We start from the raw sequence: 28000 nt of genomic DNA, 5'->3' as shown, positions 1-28000 counted from the left end.
TGGTCTCTTCTCATACTTTATTTTTCAGGAAGGAAAAAAGAATGTCATGACTGACACAGGGTAGTTTCAGTTACAAATGAAAGTAAATTCCTTACTGATCAAGTTTCTCATTTGAATAGGGAAATGGGTAGGGAAACCAGAAAGACTTCCTTCTTTGGGAAATCACAACACATCATTTCAACTATGAGTGCCAGAGTCTACAGAAATTCAGGTATGTCCACAAGATTGTCAACAGGACTACAGGGCCATGTGCCTGGCAACACACCTGGTATACAGAAAGTGCCACATAAATGTCCATGGGAAAAATGAATGAACGAGTACTGACTCTTTACACATTTGGACTGGGCAGGCAGTCATGATAATATTCACACATTTATTAGCCTAGTCTTTTTTTTTTTTTTTTTTTTCAGTATAGCAAGCATGCACAGCTTACTAAAAGCTGACCTGTTCTGTTGGGAGCTCATGCATGTTCATTGACACAGGATTCAGGGAGCTTGGATCATGACCTTCAGAATAGGAATTCACTGGTTTTATGTATACGGTTATATGGAAAGCTAGAACATGTCCAGCCTCTCTTTCCAGTTAACTTAGGTCAGACTCTAATGAATAGTACCTTCTCCTGCTACTCTGAATACAGCATATCTATCCTACTGCTTACCTAAGACATTGTAAGTGAAACATAAATCATCATGAAAGGAAGCTCTATTAATTGGTTTTATCAGTTATATAACATGGAAAAGAATTAAACTACATGCAACCTCAGCCATGTCCCTAAAATGTCATTTAACCTATAAAAATTAAAAAAAATTGGACCTCCCTCACACAATCTATATTTTACATATATCTTTTTAGAAAGTTATCATCATCCACTCTAGCAAGCTGACATAAATGGTGCTGAGGATGAGCTGTTGGTCAGAAGTAAGGCTGAAGATTCAAAGAATTCCTGGTTGGTTCTTGAGCAGTGGATCTTTTTCCTGGTTTCCGGGGAAGAACAGGGTCTTTGCATGATTGAGGAAAACATTCAGGCCTTTGCCTCTGATCACGATCCCAGGGCTGTTTTCTATTGGTTTGTATTCCTTGTGTTTTCTGAAAGCAATGTGTTGGACAGATTAAAAAAAGATCTCCAGCTGGAAAAGGTTGCTTTCTACAAATCTTTCACAAGTTAAGTGCAGAATCGTTCATTCCATTTAACTTATGGCTTTTAAGACAGTGTTGTCTTATGAGAATACATTTTCTCTTCTTTATGCAAGAAATGTGTCTGCTTACTATAACTTGAGATTATATGTTAAGCATTAAACTGACGATCTGGTAAAGTTATTGACATTTGGTAGCATTTTTAGGGATTAAAAAAAACCACAGCAAAATTAATAGGCTAGTTTGCTATTCATCATTCAGTAGAAGATTTTCTTCCCACACACAAAATGTTTCAAAGCAGAAAAGGGAAAACAGCCCACTTGTGCAGAAATATGCCATTTATTTTTGACAATATACTCTAGTGATTTAAAGTGTTAGAACCAGAAACTTACTTGTACATCAAAAAGGCGATCACAGTGACGAGTATGGCCAAGCAGCCAAGGGAGACCAGGATACCATTTGCCATTCTTAAAAGGGAAGCTGAGTCTTAAAACAGAAGCGAGGTCATATTAGTGACAGCTTCCACCTAGAGGACATGCTGCTTATAATGTAATTAAATCAATGAGGAAGGGAGCAAACAGAAGATATATGGCTCCTCTGAGCTTTCAGTAATCTTTCCCTTTACATAATACATAGTCTTCAGGGAAGCTTATCTTCCATTTAGAGAATGAGTTAGCACGTCTGGAACACTGTGTTAAGGGCTTAGAAGATGTCATGTCCTGAAGACACCTGCTCTGGTCTGAGTTAACCCAGCCACGCCCATGCAGCAAAGGGCTTCATGAACTTTCTGCCCACTTCTCTGGCCTCATCTTCCACTGCCTACCTTCCAGCTGGGATAAGATCCATCCTCCCCATGCTCTTTCAAATTTCCATGCCCTCTGCTGGGAATGCTCATCACCAGCATCTGACCCTTTGCAATGCCTTCCAGACATGCATGAGGGCATTGGGTCATGCCTTCCTTTGTCATGTCTCTCCTAGTCACCCTTCCTCTGCCTCCACCACACTGTATTCACAATTATTTCTTTGGATTATGTCTTCTTTGTTCTCCCAGAACCCAGCAAATCAACGAGTCTTGTCTCTGCCATCAAAGTATAAGCAAAGTTGGTCTCTGTTCCCTCTGTCTTCTCCGCCACCATCATAGTTCCAGCCACCAGCCCTCTCCCTGGTGAGGACATCTTCATCATCTGCTCACTTGCACTGTTACCTTCCAATAATCCTGGCTTCACTCAGCAGTCTGAATGATCATCTAAAAGTGCTAATCAGATCACACTTCAACCCTGCCAGCAGTTCCCCTTACACACAGAATAAACCCAAACCCTATCAGTGGCACATAAGGATCTAGATGGGCTGTTCATTCTTGAAATGCAGGTCTCAGTTCAAAGGAGGCCCTTTGCCAAGTGGGTGCCACCAAGCTGGCAGCACTTTCCTGACCTCCCAATCTAGAGAGTCCACCTCTGTCTCCTCTCTTCCATGCTTGTCACTCTCCATGCCTTGTTTCATTGTCTTCACAATATCATTTTATTTGTTTATTACCTGTTTCTGCTCACTAAAGCGGGGATCTTCCTTACCTTGTTCCCATTCTATCTAGAACTGTCTGTGTGGTGCCTGGAGCTGTGCTGGGCATGGAGTGGATACCCAATGAATATTTGTTGAATATATCCCAGGTAATTCATGAACATTTGGTGAATCAATGATTAAAAGTCATTTCAGCTAAAAGTCTATGGGTTTGGCTTCAATGATCAACTTTTGAAATTCTGACTCTGAAACCCAAGTCATCACTTTACAATTTCCATTTAATTAAAAGCTCTCTTTCCTTTCTTTTTTGGATTTTAAAAATGCCTCAGGGAGGGACTTTCTTGGTGGTCCAGTGGTTAAGAATCCACCTGCCAATGCAGGGGACACGGGCTCGATCTTTGGTCCAGGAAGATCCCACATGCCACAGAACAACCAAGTCCATGCCCCACAACTACTGAACCCACACTCTAGAGCCTGTGCTCTGAGAAGCCACTGCGCGAGAAGTCTGAGTACCACAGCAGACTATCCACCACTTGCCTCAACTAGAGAAAGCTCATGCCCGCGGTAACTAAGACCCAGCACAACCATAAATAAATAAATAGAACGGCTCAGGGACTTCCCTGCTGGTACAGTGGCTAGGCTTCATGCTCCCAATGCAGGGGACCCCAATTTGATCCCTGGTCAGGGAACTAGATCCCACATGCCAGAGGTGAAGAACCGCATGCCGCAGCTAAAAATCCCACATACTGCCACAAAGATTAAAGCTCCTGTGTGCCACAACTAAGACTCAGCAGAGCCAAATAAATAAATAAATAATTTAAGAGCAAAATACATGCTCTAATGTGCGCACAATTTGACCTCTCCCTTCCGTTCCACCACGTAGTACTTCTTTTAAGAAGTAAAGGAATATTTTACAACATAGCCAGTTACATGTGAAATTCAGTTAGGGTCACCAGGTAGAGTCCCTAGGGGTTAGGGAAAATAAACAGCCACCAGTGAGCGGGAATTTCTCAGTGAAATTCCTTCATCCACTTTGTCAACATTTTATCCTTCTGAGGTTAAGGGAACAAGGAGTAGTCTCTCTGCTGAACATTTAAGGACTGGGTAATCTGGTTTGTTTCCGTCTCAGTGTAATGCTTGGTAGACTTTGGGAAAGAAAAGAAGGGTCCATGGTAACTTAGAAGGGAGCCAAGAGTCCACCTGGTTTCTCATTTCTCTTCTTGGCTTCATGTCTCCCCTTTGTTATAGTTTAACTGGAGAACATTGTTATTTTTTGATGTTCGGCTTTACACTTTCCCTTTGAAATACAAACCTATCCAAGCATTCAGTGACCACATCCCATTATTACTTGTCCACGATCATAGCTGATTTTTTTCATCAAAAGGCTTTTCTTGGACTTCTCTTGTGGTCCTGGTGGTTAAGAATCCTCCTGCCAATTTAGGGGACACAGGTTTGATCCCTGGCCTGGGAAGATTCCACATGATGCAGAGCAACTAAGCCCATGCACCACAACTACTGAAGCTCGAGTGCCTAGAGCCTACACTCCACAAGAAATGAAGTCACTGCAACGAGCAGCCTTCACACTGACACTAGAGAGTAGCCCCCACTCACCACAACTAGAGAAAAGCTGTACAGCAACAAAGACCCAGCACAGCCATACATAAATAAGTAAAGAAATTTAAAGTTTTTCCTTTGGCCATTATTTCATACATTCTCTCTCTCTCATCCCTTCCCTAAGTAGATTTGCTATTGTATTGTAATATCATTTTTCAAATCCACATTAATGACAGTTCAATGAATTTTACACTGGAATAAAACTAAACATTGAGAGTGAAGTGTTGAATAGTTTTAGTATCAGACACATGCTTTATCTGCAACATGAAATGTTCGTACAACCATAAAACAAAACTTACTTCTGCTGTTGATAGAGACGAGGGTGCTCGTGAGGGCCAGACTTGCATCATCCGCCAGAGTGAGGTTCATACAGTAAGTCCCAGACCCACTGAAGGCTCTCCTCACCGTCAGCAAGCACGTGTCGCCCAGCTCCATGGCCACGGGGTCGCAGACTGGGCTCTGGGTGATCTGGCAGCTGGGGTCAGAGATGATGGTGCAGACCTCTGTGGGGATGCTGGGGGGTATGAATGACATCCAGAGGGAGAGAGAGGGGAGTGTGACCTCACTTTAATAGGAAAACATAATTACACTTCTGTGAAACTGAATCCCACCTTAGTCTTACTCAAACTGTATGATGTGAAGTTGTCACATACAATTTACTCTTAAACAAGCCTGGGTGTGTGTGAGCCACTGTTTCCTCTATATGCTCAGGAAGGTGAGGCCCTAGGACAGAAGGAGGAGGAAATTATTTCCCCCAAGGCAAGGGGCTGCTGGGAACTTGCCTCTCCTCTTTGGCTCCCTAGAGACTCAAAGATGCAGGTGGCTTAGGTGTTAGGCTACGGTAGTACTAAATGCCAGTGGGCCCTGTGTGGGCCTGTGCAGATATCTGACTACAGTAGCAGCAGCAGCCAGCGCTGTTCACGCAGCACCTGCTGTGTGCAAGGCTCTGAGTTTCAGAGAAGTGACACAGCCTTGTCTATTCCTCTCAACAACCTGACGAGGCAAGTAATAGTAGCCTAATGCAGCAGGTGACAAACCAGTTCTGGGAGGAGAGCTCACTGGCCTCCAGTCACAAAAGCAGTTAGAGGTGGAGCTGGGATTTGCATAAAAGATATTTGACAGCTGTCCCTGTAACCATTCAGCTCCCACGCATTACTGTCTTAACCTCTGTTTCACATCTGAGTAGACTTCCTGAATGGAGAGACCAGGCTCTGAAGCTAGGCTGATAAAGGCTCAGGGAATTAGATGAGTTCATGCTCTCTTCACCCTTGGCCTCTGGCAGCACCTTTGCCTCTCCAGTCAGGATGTTCTCTCTTTCTGTCCTCCCATTCTCTCCCAAAACTCAGAGAGCTTTGGAGCTATTCCTGTCATATTTTGCACTACACCACTCAGCTTGCCAGATCTTAGTTCACTGACCAGGGATGATGAGCCCATGCCTCCTGCAGTGGAAGGGGGGTCTTAACTACTAGACCACCAGAGAATTCCCTGGAGCTCTCCCTTTGGATCAAGTATGGCCTCATTTTTATACCAGCTCATTCTCTAATCAATATATCACATACATACATACATATAGTTGCTAAGTCATGTCCGACTCTTGCGACCTGCCAGGCTCCTCTGTCCATGGGATTCTCCAGGCAAGAATACTGGAGTGGGTTGCCATTTCCTTCTCCAGGGGATCTTCCTGACCCAGGGATTGAACCCAGGTCTCCTGCATTGCAGGCAGATTCTTTACCTCTTTACCAACTGAGCTATGAGGGAAACCCATATATATCATATACACATACATTTTAATTCCTTGATTCATTTATTATATTTAAATTATTTAACTATATATAATGGGTTAATTGATATAGTATGTATATATTAATTACTTTCTATTTAGTCTATTATCTATATATGCGCATGCTCAGTCACAACTGACACTTTGTGAGCCCACGCTTCTCTGTCCAAGGAATTTCCCAGGCAAGAATACTGGAGTGAGTTGCCATTTCCTCCTCCAGGGGAATCTTCCTAATCCAGGGATGAAATCCACATGTCCTGCACTGCAGGCAGATTCTTTACCATCGAGCCTCCAGGGAAGCCCCTATTGTTTATAGTTGTAACCAAACCACAGAAAGTCAAATTATGTAATATATTAGAAAGAGTTTTATAAGTTTTAAAGATGGACAGGGTCATCAGGCGTTGCTATTCATCAGCACAAGGACACAGCCCTTCCGCACTGGCTCCCCAGACTCCAGAGGAGCCTCAGGGAACTTCAGAGATTCTGAGCCTGCATATCTAGCTCTGCCGGGTACCCACCATCTGGAGAGGTACTATAATCATCGTGTATCTGGTGGCCCAATCTGTAAAATGAGAAGACTCGTATGATTGTGTGATGATTTGACATGAAAACGGAAGTAAAATGTTAAGGACACAGTAAGTGTCCAATCAGTAATTATTCAACAGTTAAAGGTGATGAGCATCGCTCAACTCTAGCAAAGCAAGTGCATACTTGAGAGCACTTGGGGGGGCCCTTCCTCATTCTGGCTTAGTGAGGAACTAGAATCCAAATCTGGGGCTTCCCAGATGGCACTAGTGGTAAAGAGTCCGTCTGCCAATGCAGGGGATCTAAGAGACTTGGGTTTGATCCCTGGGTTGGCAAGATCTCCTGGAGGAGGAAATGGCAACCCACTCCAGTATTCTTGCCTGGAGAATCCCACGGACAGAGGAGCCTGACAAGTTATAGTCTATGGGGTCGCAAAGAGTCAGAACTGAGTGAGCAACTGGACACACAGAATCCAAATCAACCTAACAGGTGGGAGGTGTGTGAAGGCCATTGTTCAGCCTGGGGTTCTCAGTTGGCCCCTTCCTTCCTCGGAGACTGTGTACTCACCTCCCTTGGCAGGTCACGACGAAATCCACCAGGGAGTTGTCAGGCTGTGGCCCAGGCATCGGGACATCTGTCACTTGGATGATGTTAACCTCTAGAATGCCCTCTAAAGGAACAATGCCCCGTAGAAAAACACATCAAAATACATTGCAAACCAAACCACTTCTTAACAAATCAGAAGGCCAAACAAAATGAACACAGCCTTTCGCCATGCTAGACTTGGGAAGCAATCCCAGAGTTCGGATACACGTCCAGCCAGCATTTTCAAAGTCAAACTGAACTGTTCTTCAGTCCAAGCTTGACCTTTATTCCTGGAGCCTGTGTGCGTGTCAGGAGGCAGATGACCCTGGAGGAAGGGAAGGCCTCATCCACTGTGTCTCCTGCCGAGGAGCTCAGCCCTAGGGCATACAGCTTGAGTTGTAGCCCCACCTGACTCCTCTGCTGGGCAGCTGTGAGCAGTGCCCTTCGCACACAACCCTGTGTGGCTGTTCTGTTCAGCCCTTTTCTTACACACAGGAGGTATGACTTTGTGAAATCACCCAGAAAGCAGGAGCTGTGGGAACTTGCAGCTGGCCTTCCTTCAGGCCACATTCATTCAGATTTCTGAGCTGCACAGGGTGAGGAGGTCCAGGCCCCCCATAGGCTCCTCGCTAAGCGGGCCTCACTGAGGGCTGGTTTCCACCGAGGACCTCCTTTCATCCCTTAGAGGGACGTCTAAGGAAGGCTGGAAAGGTAAGTGGAGATCTAGAAGCTAGTGGAGTCTTTTTTGTGCACGTGTGGTAGCACCTGGAGTGGGTGCCCTCGCTTCCCAACCCCACCCCTCCCCAGAGTCAGAGAAGGGAGTGGGTAGCCCAAGGTGGATTCTAACATCTTTCCCCCATGGTCTTACCTATAATCGTGATGGTGGCTTTAAAGTAGCCATATCTGGTAATATGGCAGCTTTCGTCAGGAGTCTCCCTCAGCTCCAGGGCACTGTCACCAGCAGTTACTAGAGGATTTAAATAGAAAGATGTTTAGATTAGTTGCTGAGAAAGCAAAAGATGTCCATGATATAACTAAAGATCTAAATGTCTGTTTACTTGCTATTTAGAAAAACATCAAGAATTCTATACTATTAAATTGCTTCAGAAATTTGAACTAAATGCATAACAATTCATGAGATGTGACAGCTATGTTATAAAATTGTTAAATTATGTAAGCAAGCACAGTTCCATGTCTTATTCAAATATAAATAGTAAATGAAAGGTGGAAGCCATTTTAAAATGTGTAACATAATAATCATGAAATAAAGCAGGCCACAATAGATAAAATTATATTGTAATTTTGGAAGAAGGTATTCTGGGCTCAAATTCTAGGCCCCTTGCTTTCAGCTCTTTGAGACCATGGGCATATCATTTAACTTCTTGCCTCAACTTGCCCATCTGTAAAACAGGAACAATATTTACTGACCTACCAGGGTTGAACTATTAAACTTAAATAGATAAGACATATAAAACATGCTTTTCATGTCTACCACATAGGAAGTAGTTAATAAATATTCATTTCCTTGTCCCAATATGCTCTTATATATATACTTATTTAGATATAGATGTGTTATAGCATATATGACATGTAATTTTAAATGTCAAGAAGCAAACAACATGGAAAAGGGCAATTCTTTCCCCATTTGGATGTCTCATGGATCCTAGGTTTATATTCTCGAAGTCTTACAGTCCCTGTGATGAGCAGAGGTGTGAGGAAGGAAAGAAGGGAGTACAAGATACTTCTGAAAAATAGCCCTTTGAATGTGATTAGAGCAAAGAATTTAATGCTCTATTGGTTACAATTTAAAAGGCTCTAAATAAGGTGGTGGTGTTCCATTAACAAGATAAAAAGACTGGAAAGAAAATATAATATTGAAAATACAACATCATTGTCTCTTAAGTTTCCAAAGACATGAAAATGGACCCAGTTTGGGGGCAATCAAAGCTTCATAAGAGCTGCAGCTCTAACACCGGAGTATGTAAGGATGGAGCCAACTGGGAGATTTCTCCAGCGCCTCAGAGCCTCTAGCGGGGAATGAGTGTGCCTGTGATGCTCCTATGCTGAGGGAACTTCACAGCGCAGCTCTCAGAGCAACTCTGGAAACGAGTGCTCTCTGGCAGACACTTTGGGAAACGCTGTTTGGGTAAAACTCAGAAAGGTTCTGACACCATGTCAGATTCAGATGTAGGTGTGGTTTATCAGCAGGGCAGGCTGTGGCAGAGTTGGCTATATTCCCTGAGTCTCAAGGTGGTTGTTTGGAAGTTGCAGGGTAATCATTCATTGTATTCTGAGATTTAACGGATGAGCTCCAAAGAAAAAGATATGTTTGTGAAGGGTATTAGGGATGGCTGCCTCTTCCCTAGAAAACTCCTTTATAGTTTGGACCATAAGAAGGCTGAGTGCCGAAGAATGGATGCTTTTGAATTATGGTGCTGGGGAAGACTCATGAGAGTCCCCTGGACTGCAAGGAGATTATATATATATACACACACACACACATACATACACACATACATAGATGACATATATATATGATATATATATAAAAAACATGATCTATATATACATGACATATATATATATACACATATATACATTATATATACACACACATACATACTAAGTCACTTCAGTTGTGATGGACTCTTTGTGACCCCGTGGACTATAGCCCACCAGGCTCCTCTGTCCATGGATTCTCCAGGCAAGAATACTGGAGTGGGTTGCCATGACCGAATCTTCCAGGCCCAGGGATCGAACCCACATTTCTTAAGTCTCATGCATTGGCAGGCAGCTTCTTTATCACTGAGCCATCAGGGAAACCATGCATAAATACATATATCATATATATATTATAACACTGATTAGCATCAGTCTTGGAAAGGTTTTTCTTTTTAGATTTGTGCACAAAAGTCTGAAAAATGATCAGTGGCACTGTTAGCTAAGGGAAGAGAATTCTGTGGCTTAAAGCTAGTACATACCTGTCTATCCTATAGTGTAATTACCCCCCTGAGTCACCACTTCAACTTTGCTTGTGTCTCACTCCCATGGTTGCATTTGGTTTCTATGTAATAGCTGTACTTATTTGGAAGCCCCTTACCAAAGCAGAGACAACATAATTTTTGGTCAAATAGTAATCCAGTGCCCAACAACCCCAGCCTGTTAATATGGTCTGTGTAGCTAAAAATGCTCTCTCCCCCAGAGGACAAGCACTCTAACCACTTTCTCAAGTCATGGGCTGACTCCTATCATCACCTTGGCTCCCATTACATATTTCTGTCCCTCCAAGTCTCACAGTTGTTTTACGGCATTTGGGGATTGATTATGGTTGATCTAACACCTTTAGATGAAGTCAAGCAGCTTCCTTTCACTATAAAATGTAATGAATTCGTAAGGTTGCTACCTTCTATCTTATGGTTTAACCTATAGAAAATAATAACACATTTAAAATACTCTTTCTTTGACTTAAAATATCTTTTGCATATGTTATGATATAAATATGTTCTAAGAAAAATAATCTTGCTTTATAAAAATGCAATTCAAAATAGACTAACATTAAGTGACCTAACATTAAGACCTTCACCATTCGGGAATTTCTAGACAGACAAAGCAAGCATCTGTAATTTATTTTGAATTTTACACTTGGTGTCCTTATTTGTAAGGAAGACCATCAATTCTTGTAGATAAATAAATTGACTCTTCTCCAGAAATACCAAAACAAAGCTATATGTTTAGAGTTGCTCAAGGCAGTTACATTTATAATACGAATTAGAATGAACTGAAGTGTCCATCAGTAAGAGAATGGTTAAATAAATAAGTCATTGAATAACGTGAATTACACTTACATGTACTGATAATGGAAAGATGTCTGTGATGTTTGTGAAATGAAAAGAGGCAAACTGTAAAGCAATATATATTGTGTGAACCCATCTACCTAAAAATTAAGACCACAAATGCTATTTGTATTTATGGAATATGTTTGTAATGGCATAGAAAAGATCTGGAAAGAAACACTACCAACTTTTAACAGGGTTTAACTTGGGAGGAAAGAATAAGGAGGAGCTCTCGCTTTTATTTGAAATTTCTGAATTTTAATTTTTTCTAAGGAATATGCATTCATTTCATAATTAAAAGTATTTCCCCCCCAAAAAAGCAAAATCAGTAACAACTTACAGTGTCTGGCATTAGTTATGCTTGACTTAATAAGTTTTTTTTAACAACACACTTATTTATTATTAACAGTTTATTATTTATATCTAATAGGCTTGGGTTTTAAAAAAAGCCAACTGCAACAAGTCTGGACATCACCAGGGAGTGTTCTGTGTGTACGTGGCGATGGCACCCTCCTGTGCCCAGTGAGAGGACGTCAGTCTACTGCCATCCCTGGGATGCCTGGATGGAAGATGTATTCACGGCTGAGTGGGGAAGGATGGTGATGGCATGGGGTAGGGTGTGGCATCAGATGAAAGCTAATGCTTCTGAAAGTAAATGCTCAAGAACTTCTTGAATGTCCCCATATATTATTATGAGAAGTTGGGATTTAATTAACTATGCCTTATATCTAGAATAATTTTAGTGTCTGGAATCTTTCCAGTCTGCCAGCCAAGAAATATTCTCAAGGTTTATTCTTTTTTGAGCCCTTTGTAAACTACTTTTAAACATGGTTGAGTTTTCACAGGACATGGAGTGGATGTGGGCAGGGTGGGGAGGAGAATGGAAGTGGGGAAGGGAGTGTGGAAGGGGAGAAAGGACAATGGAATGGCCTGAATGTTTATGAGGGGATAATGTGTCTCCTCTTAACTAGAAAAACTGGGAGGCAAACAGAAATGTGAAGGACTGGAAGGGGGAAAGCACCTGTACACATAACAAGGAACTGTGAGAATTAGGAAGGTCAAAGAACTGTATATGAGCCACCAAGTGACTTTAAACATATTCTCCTTTCTTCCATATTCTAACAACTAAACACCGTGATAAGTAACTAAAGGAAATCAACAGGCAGAAAATGGAATCACTGCAGAGTCTTTACATAATCTCTTTAACTAAGGATCTAATTATACAAACCACATGAATTTTTTTCTAGCTGTTAAGGAGCCCTGCCAACAAAAATTAACCTGGAAAACACTTACCCAAAGGAGGGGTGGTTTTTGGAGGTCTGGGTGAGGGCAAAGGACAAGGTCCAGGCACTTCAGCTTGCACAGTGAGGTTGAGGCTAAAGGTTCCATTGAACACATAGGTGTGATTCAAAGTGTGATTGTTGGAAACAAAGAGACCAGTATTATCCCCGAAGTTCCACTTGTAGTAAATGGCAGACTCATTGAGGAAGTGGCTGGGATCGTGAATCAGGACACTGAACGTAATGGGGAGGTCCCTGAGGAAGGTTTCATCAGATGAATTTCGATTGTTCTTCTGGGACATAGTTACAAATACAGGAATCTGATCTAAAATGTACATCCAAAAAAAAAAAAAAAAGAAAGAAAGAGGGTATGATTGCTTGATTTTAAGTGGGTGACTTCAACAGTGCCTTTAATTTAGAAATTAAAATGAGGGATAATTCAGCATCGTTTCCCCTTTTCTAATGCAAGTTTTCTAGAGTTTTCTCGGTTTACTTTAGAAAACACAGATGGAATATGTTATTAAATATATGAGGTTGAGAAGGAATCCAGATGAAGTGTAACCTAACCCAGAATATTTGGTTCTACTTTTTCAAACCCGCTAACATCACCAGAACTCAGCGCCTCGTCCTCTGTTAATTCAGAGCTCGTATCACTCACCTGTTACTACATACACATCTTTCACTTTTGCGATGGGAACATATGCCCGTCGGTGTCTTCTATAGACAGTTACTTCCATGATTTGAGGGCCAAGACTCACGTTGGCTGTGTTGATGGAAATTGTCACTGAACACTGTCCCAACTTCTGGAAATACTGACCTTTGAGGAGATAGAAATGTTTAGTTATTGGCTACATCATATCATTATAGAAAGTTGATGTTCCTTAAAGACTAACAAATACCATTTACAGATTGTTTTGAGAAGGAAAAGCAGGGTGGGGATGCAGTCTTGGTTCCTTCAGAAAGGAAGACAGGGCTTATTTTTATATAAAACCTTATAAAACCCACAAATAAATAAATGTAGTTGTATATGTTGACTAAAATGAAAAGAGCTGTTTAAGTGGGATAATGCTGTTAGTCCTTAGTTGACAAATACTATAAGTAAGTGACCTGGCACTTGAAATACATGTGTTTCCCACAGAAAATACATTTAATGTAACAGTGAAGTGTCCAAGGGAGTTAAAAAATATATCCAAAAATCTACCTTATTTTTGTAATAATATCACTGCTACTGCTGCTGCTAAGTCGCTTCAGTCGTGTCCGACTCTGTGCGACCCCATAGACGGCAGCCCACCAGGCTCCCCAGGCACTGGGATTCTCCAGGCAAAAACACTGGAGTGGGTTGCCATTTCCTTCTCCAATAATATTACTAGTTCAGCTATATTGCTGAGCAACTTTTTTTCTTTTAGGGAACTAGATTCCTCCACCTTTTAATAATAATATTTGTATATGAAAATGCAGTGATAAAAAAGAAACAGGTATGGTGGATATGAAAAGGAATGAAGTAGTTTCATTGACATTTCTAGGACCCTTGAGTCTTTTTTCTTTCTCCAACTGTAACCTAAATCTAATCACCACTGACTAGCTAGTGACAGTAATTTTCTCTCTTTTAGGGCTCAAAGATTTTTCTAATCTTTTTGAGGCACCTGTCATAGATGTGTCACTTGAACAAAAGGTATTAGAAGATGGATACTTGTAAGATGGGGACGTTTAAAGACCACGTTCACACATGATCAAAGGTGTCAGGAAAGAGGGTGCTTCCCCAGGCAGTCCAAGGGTTAAGACTCTGTGCTTCTGCTGTAGGGGGCATGGGTTTGATCCCTGGTCAGAGAACTAAGATCCCACATGCCGCGAGGTATGGCAAAAAAAAAAAAAAAAAGGTGTCAATAAAGGTTCAGGATCCCCCTTTACCTTGAAATGCAGAGGCAGTTCTGTTAGACACTATAGGGGGAAGACATGTCTCTTGGAATTAGTGATACGTGAGGAAATGCTAGTTCTGGCACCCAGAGGCAGACCACAGTGGCAGCACTTCGCTGAGAGAAAATATCCATTAACTCTGAGACTTCAGCAGAAAAAGGAAATTCAACACAATCTTGTTATGAAAACAGCAATTTCTGGACTAAAAGCTGATGTTAAATAAAGACATCTTAACTAGCTAAGTTAATGGATGTTAACTAGGCTAAACAGAATCTGAAGTGTTAGTGAACTTATGTGACTCCGTGCACATGACAAATGTCATTTCAGGTCAAAGAAATGACATTTTGAGAGTTAACTGACAGGGCCACAAAGCCCTGAAAAAAATTTGCTTTAAATCAACGAGCATAGTATTTGTTATATATTTTGTACTTTGTTCAACTGGAGTGTATTATTAATATGTTGCTTTGATTTGTAAATAATTGAAGAGAGAAAAGCTCTCTGAAATTCATTAAGACTGACAAAACATTCTGAAATTTGGAGTTTGTGTGATGGCTAGCAGATTAGAACCACTCAGAACCAGATGGAACCTAAGATTTTTAACTAAGAATTTAGCAGCTTTGTTACTAACAACCTAATTTTAGTCCTCCTAAAAAAATAATCACTAATAATAAAGCAAAACGGATTCCACTTGTGGTTAAAAAAAAAAGAAGATAGGTTATGTCAAAGAAGAAGAGTATTTAGATTATTTTACTTTTATATGATAGAATTTATATAGTCATTAAAATAATGTATATAAAGAATTTTAGAGAATTCCCTGGTGGTCTCTTGAGTGATTAGGACTCAGTGCTTTTACTGTCAGGACCTGGGTTTGATCCCTCGTTGGGGAACTAAGATCCTGCAAGTTGCATAAGAATTTTAGTCAATGCTAATAATTTTGACCAAAATGTGTATATGTTATTATCTTAATCAAGAAATACTAGAAAAAAGAAAGAAATACTAGTAGAGAAAGCATCATCATGTTAACAATGATAATCTCTGGTATGAATTATGATGACTGATTTTTCATTTGTGCTTTTCTGCATTTTCCAAATTTTCTACTAAGAGGACAAGTCTAATTCTTTAAAATTCTTTTTAAAACATAAGAAATTAAAGAATAAATCAACAAATGACCATCCATATGCCATTCAAATATCATTTTTCATATTACTGTTTTAGACAGAAACAAATTGAGTAGTTTTTTTTGTTTGTTTTTTTTTTAAAGAAAGCCAAACCTGTCTTTTTCTCCTTTTAACTATTTGATGTCCTAGAGAAACGGCAAGGCTAACCAAGATTTTATTTTTATCCCTCACTGAAGGAAAGTTAAAAGAGTAATTGTTAAACGCCAGGTGTTGTAATTCTCAATAATAGAATGAGGAAAGAAAAAAAAATTAAAAATTTTAAGGAAAGGTAAAGAAGAAACTAGGGGGGATTGTAATAGCCCAACCAAGTGTGTGGAACACGTAGACAAAATTCTTTTTCCAGGGGCGAGGAAAAGGCTTCCCATCAGGGAACACGTTGTGATGGCCTTCGCTCGTGTCGTTTCCCCAGTCGCTGTCCTCTGTCCACGCTGTCCAGTTGTAAACATACGGGTCAGGAGATGCACCAGTATCTAAACAGAGAAAGAGGCACACCATGATTGTCATCTGGACTCAGAATGCTCAAGGTTCACCATTGAATTAAATAACTATTCATATTTTTTCATAACTAGCTGAGATACGGTTGGACAACTAACACCCTAATATTCAGAATTCATCTAATGGTACCTTTATGACTTGGATCTTTTTCTACCTACATGTTGTATTTCAATGAGGTATATAAAGCATATAAAGCAATATATGTATATTGTATATGTATGTGTATATATATATACATAATATATATGTATATAAAGCAATTTTTCAGAAAAGTTCAGAGATTTCATTTAATATGTTTATCTTCATATTTGGGCTCCAAATAACAAGCATATTCAAACCAAACTGAGGGATGCTGTATCTTTTTATTTTGATTCACTCTCTCTCTCTGTAGCTTTTTCCCCCTAACTCATTTGACATCATGACTTTCTTCTCCTAAAGACTTCAGCACACTTCTAAGAATAAAGACATTCTCCTTCATAAGCATACCATTACCATCCCTGCTGCTGCTGCTAAGTGGCTTCAGTCATGTCCGACTCTGTGTGACCCCATAGACGGCAGCCCACCAGGCTCCCCTGTCCCTGGGATTCTCCAGGCAAGAACACTGGAGTGGGTTGCCATTTCCTTCTCCAATGCATGAAAGTGAAGTCGCTCAGTCGTGTCTGACCCCCAGCGACCCCATGGACCGCAGCCTACCAGGCTCCTCCATCCATAGGATTTTCCAGGCGAGAATACTGGAGTGGGGTGCCATTGCCTTTTCCAATTACCATCCCTACCAGAGTCCAATCAAGGGTCACATCCTGCACATGGCTATTTCACATCTTCAAATGATTTGGAAAAAAGATGTATAAATAGAAATACAGATAGATGGAAGCAAACAGAAAAAAAACATTCAACTTGCTGAATTACTATCTACTTGCTCACTACTTTTCTGTATGTATGACATTTTCCACTTTAAACAAGTCATGACCAATATATTTTCATCTGGAACAATCTTCTCATCCTCTTTTTTTTATGTTCACTGACATTTATGGACAGCCTTTTATTTATCTGTCTATTACAGCCACTATTTATTTTTTATTCTTAAATTGTCCCACACATGGCCAGTAGGGGCCCCTCAAGCTGCCTCTGTGTCCCTGTGACATATCCCCATTACTTCCTTGTTTACTGGCACAAGATGTCCCTGGCTTACTTGCTAGTGTCCTGTCCTACACCTGGAATCAGTCATTTCTTTCAAGAGCTCTCATTTCTTCTAACGGTGAGAGATACTTTATAAAACTTCCCATGTAAAAGTTTTTTTACATGGACTCTTTCATGTAAAAGAGAACTGCATTGTCATTTGAAACATTAGTAAGAATCAACTTGTTTAGGGGGAAAAAGCAAAAAAAAAAAAAAGCTACAGGCTACTAAACACAATACTTGTAAATTATCAAACTCTTTCTCTACAGAATTTATTGTTTTCCTCATTGGAAGATGAATCAATAAGAAATAAACCACTGGCAGTTTAATAGAAGTTCTAAGTAATAAAATTAGATCATCACTGCCCTTACTAGTCTTGTTTCTGATTGAAGAATTTTAGTACTTACTTGAGTTTTTAAGGTGTTGAGTTCTAAAACAAGATAATTCCCCTTGATGTGTCTGTAATCATTCGTGCTCTTTAACTTGGACAAAGAACTTCTCTGCTTTAACTAACAGCAAAGCAAAACCAAAATATATGCATTTTATCATTTGTGCTAGCCATGTTCTTTCTGTGAGCAGAAACTGATCTGATCAACAAAGAGCTATCAGACTATTCTTTGAGAAGCCAGAATTCCATTCCTGTGATGTGAATAACATTCCTTACCATTTCTGCAGTTCTTCTCATAAACTATGTTGCCACTGGCATCTTCCTTTTGGCATCTGGGGAATACCAGGTTCACTGCGAATGTTATGGTTGAGCCCACCAGTGCGGGGGAATCACTGGTCAGAACCGCCTGCACACAGCCTCCTAGGACATAGAAACAAGGAGCTCAGTGATCAAACATCTCTTGTCCTTTTCACTGATGAATAAAAAAAAGAAAGCTAAATCCACAAATAAGGGCCAGAGGATCCTTCTGCCTCTTTTCAATAAATTATTTGCAGGATTCCCAGCTTTTGTTGTCAGAGTACAACACTCCAGAAGATGAACTTGGAAAGTCAGACCAACTGAAGAACTCTCTGACCACAGAGAGAACAATTACTTAAATAATTAAAAATCTGTTGGATTGAGGAAACAAGTATTAAAGGTTTGTAATTTTTAATTTCAAAGTGAATGACTGAAGGAGTCATTCATTTTTGATGTGAATGGAAAGATAATAACTTTCTGACAAATCAAGCTTTTGAGCCGATCAAAGTGCTCTGGAATCTCAGAACTTTTGAAAATGACCATTCCCCCATTAAACCTGCTTGCTTTCCAAAATCTTCCAAGAGGTACCAAATGTACATTTCTAAGGAGATTAAACTCTGTGTGTGGAGGAGAGTGAGGAGTTTAGAAAGTGATACTGTGACAATAAAGGGAAGACTGCCAAATCCGGGTGCCTCCCACTTGCTAACTAGCGCACTGTCACTCATGGTCGCTTCCATGGATAGAGTTCACAACCTACAGCACCAACTGAAATAAAAAAGTACAGCTGTTTGGCAAATGGGACCTAATCAAACTTACACGCTTTTACACAGCAGTCAACAGAATGGAAGAAAATATTTGCAAATGATTTGACCAACAGAGGATTAATTTCCAAAATATATAAACAGTTCATATAACTCAACAACAAAAAACAAACAACCCAACTGGAAAATGGGCTGAAAACCTAAGTAGACATTTCTTCAAAGAAGACAAACAGATGGCCAATAGGCACATGAAAAGATGTTTAGAGAAATGCAAATCAAAACTACAATGAGGTACCACATTACACCAGTCAGAATGGCCATCTTCAAAAAGCCTACAAATAATAAATGTTTGAGAGGGTATGGAGAAAAACCCTCTTGCACAGTTAGTAGGAATGTAAATTGGTGCAGTCACTATGGAAAACAGTATGGAAGTTCAAAAAAAAACTAAAAACAGAATTATCACATGACCCAGTAATCCCACTCCTGGGCAAATAGCAAGAAAAAAACTACAATTGAAAAAGATATGTGTATCTCTATGTTCATAGCAGCACTATTCACAATAGCCAAAACATGGAGACAACCTAAATGCCCATCAAGAGAGGAATGGATAAAGAAGATGTGGTACATATACACAATGGAATACTACTCAGTCATAAAAAAGAACAGAATAATGCCGTTTGCAACAATATGGATGGAACTAGAGATTATCATACTAAGTGAAGTAAGTCAGACAGAGAAATACAAATATCACATGATATCAGTTATTTGTGGAATGTAAAACATGGCACAAATGAACCTATCTGTGAAATGGAAACAGACTCACAGACAGAGAGAACTGACTATGGTTGCCAAGGGGGAGGAGAGGTGGGGGGGTTTGAGGTCAGCAGAAGCAATCTGGTACACATAGAATGGATATACACCAAGGTCCCACTGTGTAGCACAGGGAACTATATTCAATATTTTGAGATTAACCATAATGGAAAAGAATATTTTAAAAAAAGAATGTGTATAAATATATACATACATATATATCTGAATCACTGCTATACTGCAAAAATTAACACATTGTAAACCAACGATACTTTGATTTAAAAAACTGAATCACTATTATACATTTGAAACTAAAAAAAAGAAAAGAAGAAGAAATTACAGTTGTTTGAGTCTTTTGATTTACCTTTCCAAGAGCTTTTCCACCTCGAGTCTCCCCTCTTCCACACTGGATAGAGTTTTTCATTCCAGTCATTTTCATCTGATGACCATCCACTTAATTGGTTGTGCTCCCGCATATAACCAGAAGGTCTTTCGTTACTCAGCACATCATGAAAGCCTATAACAATATTTGAAAAAAAATTATTTTGTCTACTTATCTCTCATTTAGCAGGTATTCAGAGAAGCCATACTGGAAGGATGCCACCAGCCTCTCTTCCTCCTTGCTGGTAGGAGGAGGGAGCAGCACGTGATTCCCTTCTTCATGGAGGCAGATGAACATTGAAAGAACATTGATCTGGGAGCCACAGAACCTGCTACAATGAAACAGGCTGTGGGATTTCAGGCCATGTTTCTTCTCTCCGCCTTCAAATCAGACAAAAAACCAAATGTCCTGTGATACTGTGAGACAGTATCTGTTTCTAAAAAGGAACAAAGTGAGGAACAAAGGAAATCTATGTTTATTAATATATGTTCATAATTGGAAATTCAGTTGAAAGTTTGACAATGAAAAAGCTAAGATTAGTTAGTTCAAATCCCTTCATTTATGTGACATGATTCATTCAGAGACATCTTTAATCAAGTGGAAATGAAGATTTGCAACTTTTGATTCCCAGGATCAGTTTTTTCCCACGCTTCCAAGGCCTTCCTGTTTCTCAGATTCTGAGTGAGAAGCATAATCCAAACACTGATTTCTTCTGATTTTAAATGTCAAAAGTCAAGGAGAGATACACACTTAAAAGGACAGTGACAAGGAATGAACATATAGGTCCACAGAACAGACTGCAGAACTCAAAGATAGATTCACATAGATATGCCCTGTTGACTTTTGCAAAAATAATCCAATGGACGAAAGATAGCATTTCAACACACAGTGCTGTAAAAAAGCAAAAAGCCTAGGAGGAATCTTCAGGCTCTAAGTAAGAAAGAATTTTTAGACTTAGTACCAAAATCTTAATCTATAATAGAGAAATTGATAAACCAGACCTCATTAAAATTAAAAAATTCTGCTCTGCAACATCATGTGAAGAGGATAATAAGGCAAATTACAGACAGGGAGAAAATACTTGCAAGCCACATTTCCAACAAAAGAATACTATCTGGAACATATAAAGGATTTTCACAATTCACAATGTTTAAAAAAGGCAAATAACTGGACTTCTTTGATGGTCAAGTGGTTAAGACTCCATGCTTCTACTGCAGGGGGTGTGGGTTTGATCCCTGGTTGGGAGGAACCAAGAGCCTACATGCCACATAACTTGGCAAAAAAAAAAAAAAAATGTATATATATATATATTAAACCCCCCAAATAATAGGGTAAAAGATCTGAACATACATTTCACAGATGAGAGTGCACAGATGGCAAGTAAACACATGAAAAGATGTTCAATATCATTTACCCTGAGTAAATGCACATTAACACCACAATGAGATGTCACTGTATACCTATCAGAAAGACTAAAATTAAAAACGACATCAGATGCAGAGAAACTGAATCACTCATACACTGCTGGTAGAAATGGTGTAGCCATTCTGGAAAACAGCTTGGCAGTTTCCTTGTAAAACTAAACATGCAATTACTATGCAACCAAGCAGTTGTACTCTTGGGCATTTGTCCCAGAAAAAATGGAAACTTATGTTCACATAAAAACCTGTACATTAATGTTCATAGCAGCTTTATTCACAATAGCCCAAGTTGGAACAACCAAAAAATCTTTCAGTGGGGCGAACGGATAAACTGTGGTACATGACATAGTATGGTATACTGCTCAGTGATAAAGAAATAATATTGATATATGCAACAACTTCAGTAAATTATGCTAAGTAAAAAGAACCAATTCTCCCACATTACATACTATAAGTTTCCATTTCTCTAACATTCTTGAAATGACCAAATTATAAAATTGGAGAGTGGATTAGTGGTTGCCAGGGGCTGGCAGGTGGGGTTGAGTGAGAAAGGGAAGTGGGTTTGTATTTGTGGTGATGGGACTGTTTGGTGTTTGGACTATGTCTATGTCAGTATCCTGGTTGTGACATTGTACTATGGCTGTGCAAGATGTTACCCTTGGGAGAAACCAGGTAAAAGGTACATACATGGGAATTTCTTTGTATTATTCTTAAAAGTGCATGTGAATCCACAATAGCCTCAAAATTTAAAAACTGAATGAAAAAATAGAACAAAAGCAACAACAAAAGCCCAACGGTAAGATTTTAAAAGATAGTGGGGTGGGGAAAGATGTGGGGTACACACCCAGCACCATGAGGCCGTTCCCTCTCCCCTTCGTAGGCCCTGCTCTGTCACATGGCAGCTGCGCTGCTTGTGAGCTATTAATACTTTGTCAGTACCTTCTCCTTCCTCCTTTTACCATGGCTATGATTGGAAAATGGAAAGGAATACCTTGGTGTCTGATATTCCACGAAATTCTACCCATCCTTACTTTTTGTGGCCAGGATATATCGTCTTAAGGCGAGGTGAAACGGTGCGCAGCAAGTTTCGTTGCAATGCTAATAGGCTGGGCCTCCTGTCAAACTGCCACCCAACCTCAGGCTAATCTGCCTGCTGAGCTGAGCAAGTGGTGCTGACCTGTCACCTCTCTGTCCCTCCATTCCCCAACTGCGAGCTCTGGGGAAGTCTGTCCTGAGTGGACATTGAGGTAAGACAATTCCTCCTCCAAGCAATTTAGCCTTCTTCTCTGGGAACTGATCAGTTATTAAATGCTTGTTGATCACTACCATGTCCCAAGGCAACAGAGAAGCCAAGAGATAAATAAGGACAACAGGTCCATGCACAAGGAATTACAGTAAGGGAGAAAAAGATACAAGTCTTCACACACATAAATAAAAAGGATAATTTCAAGTAGCTGATCTCACAAGAATCCCCATTACTCAGTTTCGCAAACAAAGAAAGCAAAGGTCAGAGGAGCTAAGTCACTTTTCCTGGTCCAGACCCAGGGCTGGCAGGAAGGACTGCGGTCCGGTCTGCACGAAAGCCTTCTTCCTCTTGCCCGCTGTGCGTCCTTACTGTTTCTGGCCCACCCCTCCTCTGGGACAGGGGACTGCACAGGCTCTTGGGATGTTGCGAGGCCCCACGCGGCTCAGCGGCCGGACAAGTGCCAAACCCCGGCCTGCGCCGGCACATCAGTTGCCTCTGGGCTCCCTGATTGAAGTCGGGCAGGGCCTTTCCCGGGCCGCTCACTACAGACCTTTGGCTTGGTGGTTAGGGGGCGGGAGGGGGAGTTGGGGTTGGGAGGTCGGCCAGCTTCCGGCCTCAGTGCTGGCGGCAGAACCCTGGCCCCCTGATGCTCTCCCTCTCTCGCTCCATTCGCTATCCAAGACCTCACCACTACTGCGGGCTCCTGGAGCCGGCCCTCCGCCCCCAGCTCCCCCATCAGTCCCACCGCCTCCTGGGGAACCGGCCGGCCTGCTCTTGAGCCAGCAGTGGCCCCCTCTCTTCCTCCACCACCCAGCACCCGCCGGGATTGCACTTCATTGCAGGGCTTTTCTCTCTCGCAGGGAGAAGTGAGAGGAATGTGTGTACCTGTATCCAGAACCCTCTCATGTTAGATCTGGGCCCAGCAGGTGAAAAGCCAGACCTGGGCTCCTGTTTCCTCACCCATTGAATAGTGGCAGGACCATCTGGACTATGTAGCACACATTTATGGCAGAAAGTGAAGAACTAAAGAGCCTCTTGATGAAAGTGAAAGAGGAGTGTGAAAAAGTTGGCTTAAAACTCAGCATTCAGAAAACTAAGATCATGGCATCCGGTCCCATCATTTCATGGCAAATAGATGGGGAAACAATGGAAACAGTGGCAGACTTTATTTTGGGGGCTTCAAAATCACTGCAGATGGTGAATGCAGCCATGAAATTAAAAGATGCTTACTCCTTGGAAGGAAAGTTATAACCAACCTAGAGAGCATATTCAAAAGCAGAGACATTACTTTGCCAACAAAAGTCCATCTAGTCAAAGTTATGGTTTTTCCAGTAGTCATGTATGGATGTGAGAGTTGGACTATAAAGAAAGCTGAGCACTGAAGAATTGATGATTTTATACTGTGGTGTTGGAGAAGACTCTTGAGAGTCCCTTGGACTGCAAGGAGATCTAACCAGTCCATCCTAAAGAAAATCAGTCCTGAATATTCATGGGAAGGACTGATGCTGAAGCTGAAACTCCAATACTTTGGCCACCTAATGCAAAGAACTGACTCATTGGAAAAGACCCTGATGCTGGGAAAGATTGAAGGTGGGAGGAGAAGGGGATGACAGAGGATAAGATGGTTGGATGGCATCACCAACTCAATAGACATGAGTTTAAGCAGGCTCTGGTACTTGGTGATGGACAGGGAAGCCTGGTGTGCTGCAGTTCATGGGGTCGCAAAGAGTTGGACACGACTGAGCAACTAAACCGAACTGAACTGAACACATGCTGGACCCCTTCTCAGCACCTACCTCCCCCTGCCCCCTCCCCTGGCTATTGCCCCCTCGTGGAGTTATCTGGCAAAATCAGGACTTTCACCCTGCAAAGGTTGTTACTCTACTGAAGTGAAGCAGAGTGGACCTTCTGGGTGATATCTAACTCACTCCCTTCTCCCACTCCACACTACCTCTGCCTGGAGGATGGGGGCTGCTGGGGCCACACATCCCCTGGACTGGACAAGTGGGCTGCCTGTGAGCTTGGTGGTTCACAACTCTGGCTTCCATTCCAGTCACAAACTCCTCTTTTTAAACCAGCTCCTCATTGGTCTGGGCATCACCTTTGTTAAGAAGTCCCCAGCCTCTAACTAGAAAAGAAACCCAGGGCTTCAGCTCTTTCCTCAGTAACCTCACTACAATGGCAGCAAACTCGGCAGGTCTGTGAAAAATCAGCAGGATTTTCTTTCTTTTTTTTTTTGGCTGAGCAGCTTGTGGGATCTTAGTTCCCTGACCAGGGACTGAACCCAGGCCCTTGGCAGTGAAAGCACAGAGTCCTAACCACTGGCCTGCCAGGGAATTCCCTCAGCAGAACTGGGAACAGCTTCTGGATTGGAATTATTAGAAAGCTTGTTTCCAGACTTGGACTTCAGTTCCTCTGTGGCCCTATCCCAGTGGATGAAAACCAGACAAACTTTAGTGGGTAGTGTTGCTGTGATCTCAAGCCAGAGACTGTGCCCTTCGTGCCCCCACCCTCCCAATGTCTCTAAGAGAGCAGGTAGCAATTTTGATAGAAGAAACCTCCACAACAGAGGGGCCCTGCGTCTTTCACTTCCTAAGACCCTGGAGCAAAGAATGGAACTGAATGCATTTTGCTGTGCTCTCAACATCCGCAACCATTTCCAGAGAAAACAAGTGAGCACGAATGCTTCCTAAAGGCCAGCTGCAGACTCAGACAAACCCATAACTTCAGCCAATAGCCAGAGAATGGGTTAAAGACAGAAACTGCGAGTTACTCACGTTTGGCAGCATCCAGTGGCAATCTTGCAGCTAGAAGCAGAAATCCCAGGAAACAGTAGAGACATTCCATGCTGAATTCTCACAGACCTAGGCAATCAAGGTTTAACTTGTAACTCCTCTGGCTTCACCCACTAAGAACAACAGTGTTCTTCTGGTTTTTGCTGTGCTCCACTCTTCATTTTAATTAAATACTGAGCCTCGGGGTGGATCATGTGATGGTATTAAGCAGCATTGCTTGATCTGGTCTCTGGAGTTCAACCACTTCTACTCATGTGCTTCTGACTCACTCACCCTTGGCATCTATTTATTCACTTTTTAGATGTGCACCATTTCAGTGTTATTATTCTATATTCTAGTTAAAGGGACTTACTTTGCTATAGGGCCTGTTTTGATATCCTTCCCCAAGTAAAGTCTCTAACCTCATTGGTTATCAACTTTTTTCAGTTCCTTTGCTCATTCACTCACTCAGATCATGTTGAAAGTCACAATTATGTTTCTTTTGCTATAATTTAGATTAGCAGCTCTTCCCAGTGCTACCTAGTGCTTGTACATCCCCTTCCCCCGAGAGGAAACTAAGATGGGGAGCAATGTCTTCCATCACTTGAAATTGTGGATGACATATATAAACATATGCTGTGCCAAAAGGTAACTTCAACAGCTGCACAGCCTCCGGTAGTCGAGAAATTTACTCAAGAAAGTGCATTTAGTGTATCTGTGCAATTCCATTTAACTTTTGGAACAAACTGCATAATTTTTGATAACTGCTATCAAAGCATTTATTTATGTATCACTCAGGGCAAACTGCACGCCACATACAGCATATTTATTTCATGTTACAGAAAGTACACATGAAATGTAAAAATAAGCTTGCCTAGAACATTACTGTTATCAAATCATTTCTGGCTACACAATGTGCAGAAAATGTGGCAACATGACTCTCCTGTACGTGATCATTCTCTCAGTCACATCCACATAACCGTTTTCAGAACATACAGAAGCCCTGACCAGGGGTGAGGGGAAATCTTGGGATAGTGATTTCTGTTTCAGTTGTGCTAGTGAGGCATAGAAATACATAGCCTGTGGGATTCCCTGGTGGTCCAGCGGTTAAGAATCCACCTTACAGTGCAAGAGACACCGGTTCAATCCCCGATCTGGGAACCCCACGTGCTGCCTCGGAGCAACGAAGCCTATATGCCACAACTACTGAGCCTGCGCTCCAGAGCCCACAAGTCGCAGCTCCTGTGTCCACAAATCACAACTACTGAAGCCCATGCGCCCTAGAGCTTGTTCTGCAACAGGAGGAGCCACTGCAATGAGAAGCCCACATATGACAATGAAGAGTAGCCCTTGCTTGCTGCAACTAGAGAAAGTCCGCATGCAGCAATGAAGACCCACCACGGCCAAAAAATAAATAAACCACTAAAAAAAAAAAGAAAATAGTCTGTGAAACTCCCTACCCTTAGGCCACACACAGCTCTTCAGAGCTGATTTTACAGCCTCTGAACCAACTGTGAAGTGGAAAAACAGGGAAGGGAACATATGCACAACTGAAAGAAAACCGATTTCAAATACTGATGAAGAAGTGAATGATGGAAATGGCTGTTAGTTTAAAGTAATGTGAATAATCTACATAGTTCTGTTTGCTTTTTACAGAAAACATAAGTGACTTTTATAATTATAAAAAGCTTTTCAGTTTAGGGGAAACTTACTATTGATTTTTGAAAAGTATGATTTCCTTCTGTTGCTTACAATTAGTTCTGGCTTCTATTTTTGGTCAGATTAGCTCTTACTGTCTCTATGAAAACTGTCCGACTGTTCTGTAACCGAATCTTATTTAGGGTGACAGACACAGTGATCAAGTCCTCTTTTACGTCTTCCCTCCTTCCCTAGCCTATCAACAGCAATGGCAACGACCAGGGCAACAGACAGGCAGCAGGACGGAGGCCAAAGCACAGAAGTGCTTAATTTCAAAGCACTACAAAGTGGATGGTCAGTGCCTTGATCATCAACGGGTGAAAGCATGTAGTTTACTTTGTAGGACTCAGATACTGGACGTTTTTGGATAAGAAGTATCTTCAAGTCTGTTTTTTTTTTTTTTTTCCTTGAAAAATAAAATTATACTGTGGAAAAGATTTGAAATAGTTACTTCAAAGAGGGCAGCATCTCAATTACTTGGTATTACTGGCATGATTATCCTTCTGGAAAGGCTGTAGAGAAAAGTAACAGTCAACTTTCGAGCACATCCAAAATGCCCTCTCAGCAGCCTGGCCCCTGACACCCCTCGGGTGGCTCGCAGTCCTGACCTGAGGAGCAGCCCCTGAGTGGGGATGATGGGGCAGTCACCCAAAGGGGGCCGTTGGGAGTGGTGGGCAGCAACCACACCCAGGCATCAGTCACAGCAGGCAGTAGGGGAGTTTCCTTTGATTTTAGGAATTTTTAGTTCAAACTAGTGTTTTTGAGCAAGAAAATGAAAAAGAAAGCCTCTTTCTCCCCAGGTCTCATAAACAGCTAGAGGTTGGATTAGTTCCCTATTGCCTCTGTTTGCAAAACCCACAGAAACTCGGAAGCTTGAAACTACGCAAATTTATTACCTTACGTTCTGGAGGTCAGCAGTCTGAAATGGGTCTCACTAGGTCCAAACGGCAGCAGGGAAGCTCCTGTGAATCCTCTGTTTCCTTGCCTTTTCCAGCTTCTAGAGGCCTCCCTCTATCTGGTGGCTCTGGTCCACTTTCATCTTCAAAGACAGCCATGGTTGGGCAAGTCTTTCTCACACCCAATCACTCGAACACTGATTCTCCTTCCTCCCTCTCTCACTTGTGATTACATTGGGCTCCCCTGGATAATCCAGATTACTTGAAGCAATCAGCAGCCTTAATTCCATCTGCTGCC

The 28000-nt window shown here is 41.5% G+C and overlaps 1 protein-coding gene across 4 annotated transcripts; it reads right to left on the bottom strand.

The window, feature by feature from the left end:
- GPNMB (glycoprotein nmb) lies at window positions 1-27941 on the bottom strand. 4 transcript variants are annotated; one of them, XM_055590004.1, is made up of 12 exons: window positions 27703-27941; window positions 25112-25198; window positions 19650-19802; window positions 17694-17837; window positions 15664-15828; window positions 12925-13083; window positions 12280-12591; window positions 8022-8120; window positions 7136-7238; window positions 4563-4777; window positions 1527-1620; window positions 1-1086 (listed from the first exon to the last, which is right to left on the bottom strand). In XM_055590004.1, the coding sequence occupies exons 2-12, from the start codon at window positions 25179-25181 to the stop codon at window positions 933-935; spliced, it is 1668 nt and encodes a 555-aa protein (XP_055445979.1). In that variant the 5' UTR covers window positions 25182-25198; window positions 27703-27941; the 3' UTR covers window positions 1-932. The 4 variants fall into 4 exon arrangements, with proteins under 4 accessions (XP_055445979.1, XP_055445982.1, XP_055445981.1 ...); XM_055590007.1 differs by lacking the exon at window positions 12280-12591; XM_055590006.1 differs by lacking the exon at window positions 17694-17837.
- Window positions 27942-28000: the final 59 nt, after the last annotated feature.

Source organism: Bubalus kerabau, chromosome 8, assembly GCF_029407905.1.
Source record: "Bubalus kerabau isolate K-KA32 ecotype Philippines breed swamp buffalo chromosome 8, PCC_UOA_SB_1v2, whole genome shotgun sequence".
NCBI lineage: Eukaryota > Metazoa > Chordata > Mammalia > Artiodactyla > Bovidae > Bubalus > Bubalus kerabau.
The sequence above is the reverse complement of the archived record's forward strand: the minus strand, read 5'-3'. Positions and strand labels throughout refer to the sequence as shown.